Here is a 16,713-nt window from a genome sequence, read left to right as displayed (position 1 = left end):
CCTACTACAAGCTGTAAGGGGGTAATTAACTTTCGTGTCCGCTCGGCTGACAGCTATTTAGCGTGAACCCCCAGGGAGTTAGGTCGATCTAAAGTAGATCGATCTAATCTCTGGAAATGGGGTCTAAAGGCGGTGTACTTCAACTTCTAAAAACGACTGTTCAGCTCATGCCAAATGTTAAAAAGAGCTCAAGAACTCAAAACAGGTAGTTATTTTCAGGCAATTCTTAAACAGGCATCAAGTCGACATCTGTCTCAAAGCGAAAGGGATAATGATGTAATTTCCAGGACAGGACTTATCCTGTATTCTGCTTTAAGATCGATGAAAAATTTCAACGGGTCATCAAAATAGGGGGAGTGGGGAGGTAAGTTGACCTTTACAATAGTGTTAATTTCTATTTTTAAAAGGGATTTGCTATATGCAGAACTTTTCATCATGTCTAATTTTCTTTTCAAAGAATAAATAAATAAATAAATTTAAAGACTATTTAGGTTATACAGTCATTTCAATACCATTAGACTATAGAAATTTTCAGGGCAGCACCTTGCAAACAATACATTCCACAAAGACAGCAGAATCAACCAACATTTCTTTGAATCCATTTTTTATTGTTATTATCATTATTAAATTTATTTTTTTTTTTTTCGTCATTCTGTACAAGTAAAAGACATTCAATAATTTATGACTGGGGTCCTTCAAACATGGTCTATTCACCATTCCAAGAGCTTGTCAAAGAAAAAAAGAAATAAACAAAGATTTCGATCTCACCCTTTGTAAGTGCATATAAAAATTCAGTTTCATCTTGTTCAGTTAACAGGTTTACACATGGCATAATATGTATACTAGCACAGAAAAGGGAAATGGCAAATTTTACAATGGATGCAGCAATGCATTCTTAGAATTCACTTTTTTTTTTTTTTGTTCTTTTTACATTCATACACACACATATAAATATTATATATGTAATGCCTAGTATCGAAAGTGCTTTTAGACAAAAATAAGTCCATTTCCTCAATAGAATTTGAAAAGTGGCCAAACAGGAATAACTGCCAAGCAGCCATGTCCTTTTAATTCTGTTTACTCAAAGTTGTTATTTTATCTTTCCTGGGACAGTTTCTTCCTGAAAAAGTAAAAAAAAAAAATTGATATAAGTTCAATGAATAGACTACGTGCAAGCAGTTTTATAATAGCTTTTTAATGTGTGGATCTCTCCTTCAAAATATTCCACTCCTAAAAGTTTACAAGTGGCACTCCACACAATGAAGCTGTTACTACAGCTAACAAATGCAAAGCCACAAATAGTCTAAAACCACACAAAATTAATTACTATAAAGAAGGTAAACAAATTTAAGAATATTTTGTCAGTAATTCATAAAATTAAATAAAAGGAAAAAAAGAAAGCTATAAACAAATAGTAAAAAAAATATTTATTTAGGATGTGCCACTATTGTTCATTTTATATGTTTTATTCAGATTTGGTATCCATGCTTCCACAGTTTCAAGAATCTGCATCACCTACTTCGACTTCATGTATCGAGGTCTACGTGATGTACCAATATGGCCCCCCAGGGATGTTGTCCATGAGTTTATGCCACAGTGCTTCAAACAGGAGTATCCAAGTACCCGCATCATTCTTGACTGCACTGAAATCTATATTCAAACCCCCTCACACTTCCGTGTTCAGTCAGAAACCTACTCCTCATATAAGAGCCACAACACTGCAAAGGGTTTAGTTGGCATTGCTCCAAATGGGTTTATTACTTTGGTTACTGATTTAGTTCCGGGTAGAATGTCCGACAAGGAAATTACTGTGAAAAGTGGACTTATTGACGGACTGGATGAGCAGGACTCAGTCATGGCTGACCGTGGATTTTTAATTGATGAATATCTGGCACGCAAAAAGGTGAAGTTAAACATCCCACCTTTTTTGCAGGGCAAGGAACAGCTGTCTGTTGAAGAAGAGGATGAAACTAGGAGTATTGCTAGATTGCGTATTCATGTTGAACGCGTGATAGAACGTATTAAAAACTTTCGATTGTTACAGTTTGTATTTCCGAACTCCATGGCTACAGAACTGAATAAAATCTGGGTTATATGTTGTTATTTAGTAAACTTCACTTGTAAACCCATTGTTGGAGACAATGAATAAACTGAAGGATTGACATGTAATGCAAAGAAGCTCTTGATTTTTCATCTATCTTTTACTAGGTGTTTCTAAACGTAGTATAAATTTCAACACTATGTAGTAGTTTACCAATTTTTTTATTTATACTCAAAGTGAAAACAGTAATAAATGCTTCTTATGCAATCATATATCACCAGCAGTGTATAATAATACAGATATATATAACAATAGCACCTCCAGGGCTTGACATAAGAGTATCACCCCAGCAACAGTATAGTGCTGTTAGAGCATTTATTTAAAAAGTATGTATCTGTTGTTAATAAACAAATCCACAGACTATTTACTTCTAAGATAAGATGTCTGTTTCATTTCTTGTGTTTTCTTAATCTCATGTTATTTTTACTACTTGTATTTGTATTTGCTTGAGTTTGGATAGAGCTTTCTCCCATTTTTCACTCTTTGGGTAAGAAGCTCAGGGACAATGCCTGTCAGATAAAATTTGTGAAACTTGGGTACAAGTTCATTTTGATAAAAACATCGGTCAAACAATACCCTTTGAATAAATAATTGTCCAGCAACATTGGGAAGTCTGGTTTGATCAACCAGAAAGACCACAAAATCACACCACTGCCTGTCTGTCACACCCATTTGAACTTGAATCTGTATGTAATAGTTGTGAGCAGTGTTTATATTGAGATTACAATCAAGAGTGTTCACATATACCATATCTTCACACCTAAATGAATACATCTTTGGGCTTTCTAAGTACTGATCATAACTTGACTGACAATCAGATTTAGCAGACAAATAAAAAGATTTTCTTTCAATGGCCAACTCTTCTAAGGATACATTCTGCTCAACATAAGGACATTTAATTTCTAGGTTACCAGCCTGATGTGAATCTGCATGTGATTTAACAACACCGTCAACACTTGCAGCAATGAATTGATTGTTAAAGTCAATCGTCACTCCACTTGGTAACACATCTACAACATTTCCACATGAAGACATAACTATTTTATACATGTCCACTGCGACAGTTTCATACTTTTTCCCATGTTCCAGAGCTTTTAAGTTCAGTCTTGGCTGATACTGGAATATCTGCTTTAATATACCATCTGGTGGAGTGCAGTCCCGCTGTTTGTAGATGGCACCAGCTAGGGAAGCTGTTATCCTGCCTATAAGTTGATTAAAAACATAAATTATTTTTCTAGCTATACATATGTGACAGCTTTGCAACTGAGAGTAACTTATATTATCAGCCTCTGCATCATTTGCTTGCTAATATACATTTTAACCAACAAAACTTTTTTTACTAATGTTTAATCAATTTAAACTACAACTTGAGCTACTAGACGTTCTATTTAAAAGGATGGACATTATTTTAACTCTCTTGTAACTCAAAAATACTTTTGTAAATTCATCAAAAAACATCAGCTTGTGTCTTTTTTATATATATTTTGCTATGTCAGTAGAGAAGGCAAATACACTGTATTACTAATAATGGAAAATGCAGTTAGGACCGGATAAAAAATATAGGCATATGCAAATACAGACAAAAAGTACTCAATATTATTGACTGAAGAATAACCTTTGCGATGTTTGAACCAATTCTCGTTGTCTGCCTGCCCTCTTGTCTCCTTTTCCACTTGGTCAATCTCATCTCTGGTCAGTTGTTTCAGTGAAGATGCATATCTGGAGCATCTCTTTTTAAATTCAATGCTTTCTAGGTCTTCTGGTACTGATGGATTTATTGGTAAGTTCTGAAATGAGGCAAGGTTATTAATTAAACATTAAAAGGCAAAGGACTGGCTTGAGAAAAAAAAACAAGGTGGCCATAGATATATGAATGTAGATTTTGGGGTAATGGGGAAATACATGTGGTCCATCCGAAATTGTGCATGTTAACATCATCAGGTAGGGTTTCTTCTTTTAGAGCTATTGCATCGGGATTTATTATTTTGTTACATCTAGCTTTGTCGTTTCTGTATATGTAACACCTGCAAAAGAAATAAATAAATATTATTGTATATTATCTAGTATTTCTTTCATTTCAATCACTGTCTTATTTTATAGTATTTATTTATTTCATTTCAATCACTTTGGGCTGTTGAACAGGTCATTCAGTGCTTAAGCACTGCACCATTGTCACATCCAGTTTTTATTTATCCGACTTTTAATATCAGATTTCTGTGAAAATCGGGGAATGACAATAATGAGTCCTGGACTGGGAAAACATGTTACAACTTGAAAATGTACACAAACATTCCCGGCGGACACAAACATTTCCCGGCGGAATCACTTCAAATGGAAATATAAAAGAGCAAATTGTTTAAAATACTTCATCCTTCAGTAGAACATTCGAAAAAAAAATAATCAGAAACGATATACAAGCAAGCAACCTGCCCGGGGCAACCTGAAACTTGGTACATGTTTTCATTCACGACTGCAACGATAATTCATAAAACTATTCACCTCTCAACAAGTTCCTTTTTTCGTCCAGATACGGACGCTCCCCGACATCGAAGCCACCTCTTCAATTCAGGTACAGTGCAGCCTTCAAAAGCCCCAGTTATCACTGAACCTGGTACATTTTGTACTTCACTGTCCATTGAATCTTGCATCGTCTGCATATGGCGCTAACTACAATCTCTCCCAGCATTCCCGGTGCAGGAAGCTCGCACGCGCAAGCGCACTTTTGATTGCAAGTCCGCTATTAAGCTGTCTCCCCTTACACATTCTCCTATTGTGAGCAGAGGTGTCCTCTATATTGTGAGGGGAGGCATCCCCGCATTGTGAGGGGAGGAAACTGCTTGACCACTTACTTTAAGTAAATGTTAGATCATTTCTGATCTTAAAGGCAGATTCAGCCCATTTTAAGACTACGTACTGCTGTAATTATTAAGATCGTGTAAGATCACTTGTGAACTTAAATTGCACTTTAAGACCAAATCTAACCCACTAGTGTAGGTTCTCATCCCTGGATCGATCTAACAGGATAGGTCCATCTTTCAGCTTAGGTATGTAGCTTAGGTGTCTGGCATGCCTGCTGAAGCTGCTAATTAACGATAGTTAATTACCCCCTATCAGTTTCTGTAGGCATGACAGGCATCTTAGCTGCTTAAGTTAATTGCAATTTAAGCGAGAATCCCCTTGGAGATAGTTCGGTCCAAAGTTAGTACGATAGTCTCTGGGAATGGTCTCTAAATTTCTGTATAATGGAAATTGGAGACATTTGTACATATTGATAGTAATGGTGAATGCCAGGAAATTAAACATTTTGATGTGTGGATGTGCAGTGAAATTGGGCTGGTAAAAAGTGTGCCCTTCCAACATGCATCCTCTCTTTCTCTCTCTCTCTCTCTCTCTCTGGTCCCAGTTCAGGCACCGTTTTTATTTTCTTAATGAGGATATTCTTTTATGAGGATAGTCTCTTCAACTCCTTCATTCTCCTGCAGCTGGCATTCCTCCTTGGACAAAATCCTGCTGTTATATTAATTAGCTACCGACTGCATGATGCTTATATTAAGACAATTTACTTTTTCAAGTTCAATAACCTTTGTGCAGTTCATGACATACCTTAATTCTGTTGGATTTACTCAATTTATAGACAGGACTGAACACCAGGAAATAAATGGGCCATGTCACAAAATCATATGCATAGACCAGTCCTTTTATTATTCCTACAGCGACATTGGCAAAGATATCAGGCATTGTTGGCTATATCTGAAAGAACAAAGGAAGAACATCTGTGAGTATTTTCAGTATGCAACTTTACAGTACGTGTCGCTTGGGGTTTCAGTCTTTGGGTATATATTGGGGTAGGGTGGGGAGAGAGCATAAAGATTATTTATTTATTTATTTATTTATTTATTTATTTATTTTTTCTTTGTCTTGCCGCGCTGAGCATACCGGTATATGTAAATGGTAGAATTAAAAATACAAATTTACTGTCATATGATGTATGCATGCAGACACTGAGATGGAAAATTTAAGGGATCTTGGATATTAACGAAAAAGTCCAAAACTAATGCAGCTAATGAAATTTCCTATTAACTTAAAGAAAAGGTCTAGCAAGCCAAACAATTTTTCAAAGTTTGTAGTCACAGTGTAACACGAGTGACATAATATCAGCGTTTTGAGGCTAAAATTGTCTTTTTTTTAATCAAGAATTTCTCTTAAACAAAAAGCCCTATTAATACGATTGAAATAGCTATCTAAAGGTTAGCACAAACTCCATTAAACTCTGTCAGGATTTTCTCTTTTTATTTTTACTTTTGATTTTATTTTGATAAAACGTGAATTTTACGAAATATATATGGACCTTCCAATTTCAGTATTAATCACTTCAAAAATAAAAGGTCAATCCAAAAACCAAGACTCAGACGACTAGATATTATACTGAAACAGAGACACATCAAATTTCATGTCAATCTGACAGTTACAGAATGAGATATGGGGATTGAAGTTTAGACTATGTTATCAATCTTCAAAGCTGAGAAATCGCTCCTAAACCATTTTGCTCAGGTAATTGGGCTATTTAAGCAAAATAATTGCACCTCCACCTTACCTGTTATCATCTTGTTGATCGGGAAGGTCTATACACCATTACGTGTTAAAATTGGGTTGTTTGTTTCTATCTAGATGCCAGAAATCTTACTTTTGTACGCAAACTTATTCGTACCACGAAAGTCGCTCTTCCCTGGGAAATGATTGACAGCTGAGTAGGTCTACCTACTCTCGTTTCACTGACGTAATTAATCATAATTGTGTCTGACGCAGTAGGAGTCTGTGCACTGTCTAGGAAGTGTCTAAGGAAGCGCTTACAAACAAAAAGAGGATTACTTGGTGTGCCAGCAGAGGACAATGCCACCCGTCGTGCGTGGGCGCCGCTCTACACACCAAGACGCGAAAATTGAGAAAGTAAAGCAAGATTTACTCCGAGAAATGGCCGAATGTGGGTACGTATATGCCATGATGCCACAGAGTGCCAAGACCGTAATATGCGAATTTGAAAATGTTTTGGGTGGCAATATTACTTTAAAACTTGCTTGCTATTACAATCTTTATTGTGCATAAAATGATTGCCTAACGATTTTTTTCTGACAACCCTAGACGTTGTACGAATACTCAGCAGTTCAAGTGTGATCTCGAGTCTTTACCGCGGGGTTTCTCCATCCACCAGAAGCACTCTCTTTCAAAATTCTCTTGCTTTCCTCGCTCATCCGTTTTCTCACGACTTTCTTTCTTCCCATGACTGTGTATATAACTGTGGTCTGCTTAGCTGACGTAAGACTTATGAGCTGTCAGGGCACGCGTAACAGCTTAAGAAGTAAGACAACCATTCTTGCTCCGCCCCCATAGTAACGGTGCTTGACAACGGAGGCGGAGCCTAAAGCCTGCCACCCGTACCAGTCAGGACAGGTAGAAAAACTCGTCCAAATGTATATTTTTAGTCCGTGTTTCACAAATATAACTTAATTGAGTATTAGATACAAAATTGATTATTTCTAACGTATAAAAAACTAAAAATCGAGTTTTAGACGTATTTTTAATACCCTAGACCCCTTAATTGGATTTGTCTCATTTGCTTGCAACACCATAAAGTTAATTTTTTTTTTTTTTTTTTTTTGGGGGGGGGGGCGGGGCGGGGGAGGAGATATTATTCTTCAGCTGGGAGGAGGGGGGAGAGTTGGTGGAGGGGGGGGGGGAGAGAGATGCAGCCTATATAGCTGAAAATGCACAAAGCCAATAGCTAGTGGTGTTCCATGTAAAAACAAATTTATGCTAATTCTTTTTGCAATAATGCCTTTAAAAAATATTGACTATTATAAATTAAATGCTGCTGAATCAAACTCATTGAAAAAACTAGTACATACTGATACACTAGCTGGCATATGCTGCATGCAAACAGAAAACAATTCAATAATACCCTCTTGTTATAAAACATATATATACTATAGTATTTATGTCTTGTTGAATGAATGAATGAAGGAATGAATGGTGCCGCATCGCATTATTTCCACCAGTAGCAAAATGGCAATGGAAACAGAAATACTGAGGGGGGGGGGGGGGGGGGGGGTCGTAAAGGCTAACATTTAAACCAGTGGCACTACACGTAACACGTATGATATGCACCCTCTACCAGGGCCACAGATTGATTTTTCACAAGATTTTCATAGATTCGTCTTTATATAAATAGACGGTCATTTTACTCTCTCTGGCTTTTGGTAATTTTCCCTGTACATAATATATCTGCCACCCTGGTAGAGTGTATCATATATGTAGATACAAACGAATCCTGAGCTTGCCTTGTCACGTGGGAATTTGCACACGCTTGTTGGGTTTTATCCTTGTCTGTCATTGTAATTGATAAATACAGAAATCCTTCTAGTGATTGACAAACTGAACCAAATTAACCACGCGCAGAAACACCTGAAAAAGCTTCAAGGGCCCATTTTCTATAAAATTACTTGCTAAAGGATATGACACTCACCTCTCTCCTGGCAAGGTTACTCACATCTCAGATATCAACACGAACGGGAAACCAGCAACACTATGGACTTTGAACCGGATTCATATTTTTTACACAGCCTACGAAAACTGAAGTAATATGCTGGTTCTTCAAATAAAAAATTCGGGGATTTCGTGAAAACATAGATAGGTCTTTAACTTTTGATATGATAGGTAACACCACAATATCGCACACTGTTATTGTGAATGGCAAAATTATAATACGGGTCAAGGACAGAATATAAAAAAAAATATTTTACAGAAATGCTACAGATGCGCAAGGAGCTCAACCAAGTGTGATGATGGTAAAAAATCTCACCTAACACAACGGTGGCTGGACTCCTGCGTTCGGCTGCCTCCAGGTTGAGGAATCTAAGGCTGTATTCCCAGAGTTTTTAGATCCATCTATCCCCGCGGGGAGTCTCACTAGATTACTGTCAGATGATCCGACTTAAATATCCGTCCCGCCTACTACAAGCTGTAAGGGGGTAATTAACTTTCGTGTCCGCTCGGCTGACAGCTATTTATCGTGAACCCCCAGGGAGTAAGGTCGATCTAAAGTAGATCGACCTAATCTCAGGAAATGGGGTCTAAAGGTGGTGTACTTCAACTTCGAAAACGACTGTTCAGCTCATGCCAAATGTTAAAAAGAGCTCAAGAACTGGAAACAGGTAGTTATTTTCAGGCAATTCTTAAACAGGCATCAAGTCGACATCTGTCTCAAAACAAAAGGGATAATGATGCAATTTCCAGGACAGGACTTATCCTGTATTCTGCTTTAAGATCGATGAAAAATTTCAACGGGTCATCAAAATAGGGGGAGTGGGGAGGTAAGTTGACCTTTACAATAGTGTTAATTTCTATTTTTAAAAGGGATTTGCTATATGCAGAACTTTTCATCATGTCTAATTTTCTTTTCAAAGAATAAATAAATAAATAAATAAATTTAAAGACTATTTAGGTTATACAGTCATTTCAATACCATTAGACTATAGAAATTTTCAGGGCAGCACCTTGCAAACAATACATTCCACAAAGACAGCAGAATCAACCAACATTTCTTTGAATCCATTTTTTATTGTTATTATCATTATTAAATTTGTTATTTTTTTTTCGTCATTCTGTACAAGTAAAAGACATTCAATAATTTATGACTGGGGTCCTTCAAACATGGTCTATTCACCATTCCAAGAGCTTGTCAAAGAAAAAAAGAAATAAACAAAGATTACGATCTCACCCTTTGTAAGTGCATATAAAAATTCAGTTTCATCTTGTTCAGATAACAGGTTTACACATGGCATAATATGTATACTAGCACAGAAAAGGGAAATGGCAAATTTTACAATGGATGCAGCAATGCATTCTTAGAATTCACTTTTTGTTGTTGTTGTTGTTCTTTTTACATTCATACACACACATAAATATTATATATGTAATGCCTAGTATCGAAAGTGCTTTTAGACAAAAATAAGTCCATTTCCTCAATAGAATTTGAAAATAGGCCAAACAGGAATAACTGCCAAGCAGCCATGTCCTTTTAATTCTGTTTACTCAAAGTTGTTATTTTATCTTTCCTGGGACAGTTTCTTCCTGAAAAAGTAAAAAAAAAAATTGATATAAGTTCAATGAATAGACTACTTGCAAGCAGTTTTATAATAGCTTTTTAATGTATGGATCTCTCCAACAAAATATTCCACTCCTAAAAGTTTACAAGTGGCACTCCACACAATGAAGCTGTTACTACAGCTAACAAATGCAAAGCCACAAATAGTCTAAAACCACACAAAATTTTAGAAATACTTCCATTATGTTTGTTTTCTGAATTGGAATACCATTTTGAAAAATCCCTGAGGGAAAGATATTTTCTAAAGTTTTCCAGATTCAAAATCTTAATCTTTACATGCGGAGTAAATCCAAGATGGACAGAATCTAGTTTGAAAGTTTAATACTAATGAAAGCTTGATGCTAAAAAAATATTCAAATGCTCCACACTTTTAAAACCCCACATTTTCTTCTCCCTGACCCATCACCCTCACAACCAGGCCCTGGTTTCACAAAAAAAAAAAAAAAAAAAAAAAAAAAACCTTAAGTCTGGTTCCCTCTGGCTAAGAACTTAATTACCAAAGTTATGTGGTCACATGGGCATATCTTACCCTATCAGGAGCAGTGTAACAGCACTCTCATGGAAATCCTAGTCAACTAAGCCAGGGGACCGACTTGTTTTTTTTTTCTTTGAAACGGGGACCAGGCTACAGGAGTTACTTCAAATTTTTTGTTTTCTTTTTCGGATTTTTCATTGTTGATTAAAGACAACAAACCCGTTTTATACAAAACCAACTTTCCTAAACATCTGAATAAGTATCTGTGATGTTAGTATCACTCATGATGCATTTCACATATAAAAAATTATTAATTTTGTTGGAACTAATGTAGTAATCGATATATTTTTTTAAACCTTGTACGTACCATTTCAAAGCTTTTCCTCAGACAAACCATCTTTAAAGAAGTAAAATACGGGTACCTCTTCACCATCTTTGTCAATGTATTCCTTTAAAACTACCATTCCATCTGGATCCATACTATTGCCTGAGAAAGAAAAAGAAAAACATCGATTTATGAATAATTCAAATTAATTCATATGAGCATGATGATATTCTAAGAGAGCACAAAATAAGGAAAATACACAAGTGAATACAAACAAGGCAGCAACTCTGCCCAATGTACCTATGAAAAGCGGAAAATACTGATGTACAAAATATTTTGTCAATTTTAATAGTACATAATGCTAAACAACAAAATCCACACCAAACAACAAGGAACACAGACATTAAGAATATGTAACTGTCATAGGATTTCAGGCCCATGAGAATTCAAATTTACACGCTCAATGTCTCAGTAAATTAAAAAAGAACATTTTATATTTAAAAAAATCATGTAACCCCAAAAATAAGAAACTAATCAGGCTGGCTTGCCAGCTCAAGATGCACTACAGCCCTAAAATCCCACTTGACAGTTTCAGCAAATTACGTAAGCTTCCCTTTATATTGCTTATGGTGGCAGTGCACAAAACAGGATTTTGGTCAATTTTGATGCCATATTATCATATAATGCTTAACAGCAAAATCAACACTAAATTTTAATCATGCACAACAGGTAACACATATTTAGACTGCAGGATCAGAGCAGTGATACCACCTCAAGACATTGCACCACCATCAAGATTAAGTTCATACCAGTAAAATTGTAGGTATGGACGTAATTGTGTCTGTTCATGCCCACTTGTTTGCCTCTTTTCAAATGGCTACCTTCCTTTTTGAGAAGGGCCATAAGCGCGAAGAAGAATGTTTGCTGTTGCATCCTTAGCGGCTGACAAAACACGAGGAGGAAATGTCAGCTATTAGAGAATGCTTTGTACTCAACCTGTCAGATAGCTTACTCTACCGGCTACCGTCACAATAGGTAGTCAAAAAACCCTTCCTTCCTTCCAAACCTGCAAAATGGTATGCTTCAAATTGCCAACTTCAAGGCAAGCCTCGCTTTCAAAACATAACATCAAGTAGGCTCGAACGCCAAAGTGAGGCTAAGACAGGCAACATAAATGTACCTGTGTAAAACTCTAGATCTTTGAATCTTTTCAAAAAACCGGCAACCTGTGCACTGGCCTCCTGTTTGAATGGTGCCACTCTATCTGGATTTGTTGTCTTTAAGTGCTCTTCAATCCTGAGAACAAAAAAAAAATCATTTCAATTTAAATACAATCTTAGAAGAAACTGCTTCACTTATTAATAAGGGCACAAAACAAAAAAGCGGAACACCAGGTGTGGTGTATCCCCCCCCCCTCAACCCCCATCATGCACCAATATAACTTGCATCACATCTGGGTCTATTTAGTTCTCGACTTCTGCCATAGCTGAAGTGTCAGTGAGGTGTATGCATCTTCCATATGTGCTTTGAACTCATGCATATGACATGCCACTTTCTGATGCAAGTTGTACCTGTTACTTGGGAACATGTAAGTCAATTTTCAACCCAGAGAAGGATTTTCAGCGAACCGTCCAGCCATCCTTTGGACTGACGCATCATCAGAAGGCTTACCATGTTTTGTTTTTTTGTTTTTTTGAAAAATGACAGCTTGGCTTCATTATATAAATTATTTATTATTGGGTCACCATGGCCCATATATATATATATATATATATACCTTCTGCCATCCCAGGAGTCTCTACTAGTATAGCCTGTTTCAATAATTTTACAAGACATTCAAATATTTCAATGCAAGCTTTCGGCCAATTTGTGGAAAAAGAAAATTTGCTGTCTGACATCACTGCTGTATGTGTGTCATTAATTAATGTTGAAATGAGCACCAGTAGAGCATGGATTTTCAATAAAACATAAACCACTTTTACTAGTTTCTTTTGACTCAAATAGTCACACCACGCCAAGGGATATAATGGGATTAACCATTCAATCAGCTATAAGAGATTTAAACTGCACCTTCCTCGTAAATTTGACCTGCTTATTGGACCTATCAATCTTCCCCATTGATGATGAAAAGAGGTTTTTAGGGATTTCTTTAAGTTATGCTAGTTGAAACTACAATAACATTGTGGCATTTGGTAAGCTATTTTGTCAAAAACTTGAATTCAAATGCATTTTTAACAAATTGTTAAAACTCCTTTTAGGTTAGCACTTACTTTTTCATGTACGTCTTGATATGAGTCTGATAATCTTTTTTAGAGAACCCCGTCTCTACAAGATTATTGGCACTGACCACATTCAGCTTCCATTGCACGGAGTCATCAAGGTCCTCTGCCCCGCCCTCTGCGCTTTTATTCCCACCAATGAGGGCATCCGAAACACTCGAGTCCTCTGGAACAAGCTAGAGCAAAAAAAAAAAAAAGAGAGAATAGTAATTCAGAGAAAATAATTTTTGCTGTTTCTTGTAATTATGAGAAACAAGTACATCTTTTTCCTAACAGGCAGCAGGCCTGCAGCCAGCAATTTCAAAAGTGGGGTTCTTTGTTTAAAAAAAATTACCATAACACTGTTAACAGGACTCAACAATAAGGATTGCCTGATTGCGCAGGGCAAGTAGACATCGATGTCGGACAAGTTCACTCACCTGAATGCTTGCCCGATCGGGCAAGTGTCAAAATAAAGTAAAAGAACAGATATTTAATCGCATAAAATCGTGAAATCTTCTCAAATAGTTAATCAAATCTTCACTTTCGGTTCGTACAATCGCATAAAATTTAACCTGCGCCATTAATAGCGCGTACAAATAGCAGATACTTTTAAGTTTTTGCCTAATAAAGATCTACAGTGGACATTAGCTGGGGATAAGTGAAATTTGTCTGCAGTAAGCTGGACAGGTCACCTGAAAAATAAGTGTCAAGCCCCGCAGCAGTGTAATAATCACAAATACTTAATGTGTAAATTCATTAATAGATATGACAACTAATTTTAGTAATGTTATATAGTTGCTTGCTAGATTTTATGTAAATATAGATATATGTAAGACGGGTTTCTCTCACCTTAGACCACTGCTTAATTATTTTCAGGTTAAAAAATGAATGCAAATATTTCGAAAAATAAAAATTCATTTCAGAGCTATGCCTTTTTTTTTACAATAAAAATGGAAATTGTAGACTTTTTCTATGCAGTGTCATTATTCAGCACAGTACAATTATGAATTTAGAATTTTTTTAAATTCATTTCTCAGACAGAACAGTTGATAAATAAAATAATAGATAAAATAAGATGCCTACAATATATGTAAATAAAAATCCCATGTTTGCCACTTTATAAATGACAGCAAATGGGAACTTTACTTAGGAACAAAATACTCCATTTGACTGAATATAGCTGACAGCCACGTCCTAAGTTACATTCATTTATAACACTGTAAGCAGTTAACTTTGATATCACTATACTATTTCAGATATTTCACAGAATAGAAACGCCAAGCACCAAAATAAAATTGAAATTGAAAAGAAAGATATAAACACTGTTCATTTTTTGTATGGTAAAATTTTGGGCAAGTGAGTTTCCAATTCGGGCAAGTAGATTTTGCCGGTCAATTGCCCAAAGGGCAAGTGGCTGAAAAAGTTATTGAAGAGCCCTGCATAAAGCCCTTCCAGTACCTAGATAGAGTTTTACACAGAGGGAACCTTTTTCTGGCAAAAGGGGGGGGGGGGTTCCTTTGAAACCCCTGCACACCCACACCCCCCCCCCCCCCCCCGCCCTGACTATAGACCTGGGCAGTGATGTGACCAATGGTCTTTTATGATAGGTCAATTCTTCATACTTCAATGGGGGGAAAAAAGACAAATTTTCTACATAAACAGTTTATGGTTACCATCACGCTCGGCTGTCACCTTGATTGGATAGTAAACGATTGTCGTAAAATCGCTAAATGATATTAAAACCGGGTGCATAAACTTGAAAACCACCTACAACAACCTTGGACTACCACATTAATCCAATACAATGCAAACATAAACTATAACAAGTGGTTAAAGCCTTCAAACCGAATGTCGTAAAGTCCCCATATACCTCCATAGAGACAATAAAATAGAATGAGCTTGAGAAACAAGAAAAATCCAGTTCCAACAGAATAATCGAAATAAAATACTGCCGGGCATCGGAGCGGCCTAAAACTTGGCACGCTTACCGCTAATACTGCAGGCTACATCATTCCGTCGCTCGTTTGTAAATTCCGTGCATGGCATACGCACCATCAAACCGTAAAAAACAAATTCTCGGGGTGTCGTTGGCCAGGTCCACTCTAACCTACCATTACGAAAAAGAAGCCATGCCATTGGACAATGCGACCTCTGCGGTTACGTCATTTCCTGAATTGGATTGTTGAGTGGACCTAGCCAACGACACCCCGAGAATTTGTTTTTTACGGTTTGATTGTGCGTATGCCATGCACGGAATTTACAAACGAGCGACGGAATGATGTAGCCTGCAGTATTAGCGGTAAGCGTGCCAAGTTTTAGGCCGCTCCGATGCCCGGCAGTATTTTATTTCGATTATTATGTTGGAACTGGATTTTTCTTGTTTCACAAGCTCATTCTATTTTATTGTCTCTATGGAGGTATATGGGGACTTTACGACATTCGGTTTGAAGGCTTTAACCACTTGTTATAGTTTATGTTTGCATTGTATTGGATTAATGTGGTAGTCCAAGGTTGTTGTAGGTGGTTTTCAAGTTTATGCACCCGGTTTTAATATCATTTAGCGATTTTACGACAATCGTTTACTATCCAATCAAGGTGACAGCCGAGCGTGGTTACCATCAACATTCTAACTTAATTTTTGAAACGTATCTATATTCGAAAAACTTACAGCTGTTTAAGATTACGTGGCAATAGAAACCATCTTATACTGATTCTAAATGAAGTGAAGCTGCATAAAACACTCCTCACTAGACTGAATCACTGCCGGGCGTGGGAGGCACCCATGGAAACATATTGCCATGAAAAAATTAAAGTACAAGACCGACTGACAAAATATCATACGAGATACAAAAAAAAAAAGATCGTATTCACGAGATAACGAAAGAAAGATCATATTCCCTTGGTACTATAATACTAATATCTAGTAAATTTAAGAAACAGAATTTGAATTACCTTGGCTTCAACCTGGTAGACACATCCTAGGTCTTTCATGGGTAGGGCATCGGTTAAGAGTTCATCACCTGAATTAAAACACAATATCTTATCAATCAAGAATCATTATCAGCTTTGTTTTGCTTCAGTATCGAGGAAAAATATTTCTGTTTCTTTACCTGAGACGACGTCCCTAAAAAGCTTCATTTTGGATCAGATGTGAGTGGATTCTTTCTCACAAATATTTACGTGTTCGACTCTGTTCTAGCCGAACCGGAAAAAGGAAAGTATGGAGGTTACACAAAACTGAGAATCGTTTCGTTGTCAAGTAGAGGTTTATTCAAACAAGCACTCAAAATTATATTTCATAAATTATTCAAGGACTTATCGTTGCATTGTAATTTTCTATGCATCAATCTGAGGAATCAATATATTCTATTTTTTTTATTATTCCAGTAA

At 36.5% G+C, this 16,713-nt stretch overlaps 2 protein-coding genes across 4 annotated transcripts; both read right to left on the bottom strand.

Moving 5' to 3' along the window:
• Positions 1 to 587: 587 nt before the first annotated feature.
• On the bottom strand, positions 588 to 16,588 carry LOC106153948 (translationally-controlled tumor protein homolog). 2 transcript variants are annotated; one of them, XM_086998268.1, is made up of 6 exons: positions 16,434 to 16,588; positions 16,276 to 16,343; positions 13,333 to 13,517; positions 12,243 to 12,358; positions 11,105 to 11,224; positions 588 to 1,120 (listed from the first exon to the last, which is right to left on the bottom strand). In XM_086998268.1, exons 1-5 carry the CDS (start codon positions 16,459 to 16,461, stop codon positions 11,109 to 11,111), a joined length of 513 nt encoding a protein of 170 aa, XP_086854394.1. In that variant the 5' UTR covers positions 16,462 to 16,588; the 3' UTR covers positions 588 to 1,120; positions 11,105 to 11,108. The 2 variants fall into 2 exon arrangements, with proteins under 2 accessions (XP_086854394.1, XP_013383558.2); XM_013528104.2 differs by lacking the exon at positions 588 to 1,120 and adding an exon at positions 9,696 to 10,228.
• On the bottom strand, positions 2,247 to 8,873 carry LOC106153947 (uncharacterized). 2 transcript variants are annotated; one of them, XM_086998263.1, is made up of 4 exons: positions 8,622 to 8,873; positions 5,705 to 5,851; positions 3,717 to 3,888; positions 2,247 to 3,303 (listed from the first exon to the last, which is right to left on the bottom strand). In XM_086998263.1, exons 2-4 carry the CDS (start codon positions 5,837 to 5,839, stop codon positions 2,528 to 2,530), a joined length of 1,083 nt encoding a protein of 360 aa, XP_086854389.1. In that variant the 5' UTR covers positions 5,840 to 5,851; positions 8,622 to 8,873; the 3' UTR covers positions 2,247 to 2,527. The 2 variants fall into 2 exon arrangements, with proteins under 2 accessions (XP_086854389.1, XP_086854390.1); XM_086998264.1 differs by lacking the exon at positions 8,622 to 8,873 and adding an exon at positions 8,437 to 8,588.
• Positions 16,589 to 16,713: the final 125 nt, after the last annotated feature.

This window comes from Lingula anatina, chromosome 10 (assembly GCF_051362555.1).
Source record: "Lingula anatina isolate TDL-2025a chromosome 10, LinAna3.0, whole genome shotgun sequence".
In the NCBI taxonomy this organism is placed as follows: domain Eukaryota; kingdom Metazoa; phylum Brachiopoda; class Lingulata; order Lingulida; family Lingulidae; genus Lingula; species Lingula anatina.
The sequence above is the reverse complement of the archived record's forward strand: the minus strand, read 5'-3'. Positions and strand labels throughout refer to the sequence as shown.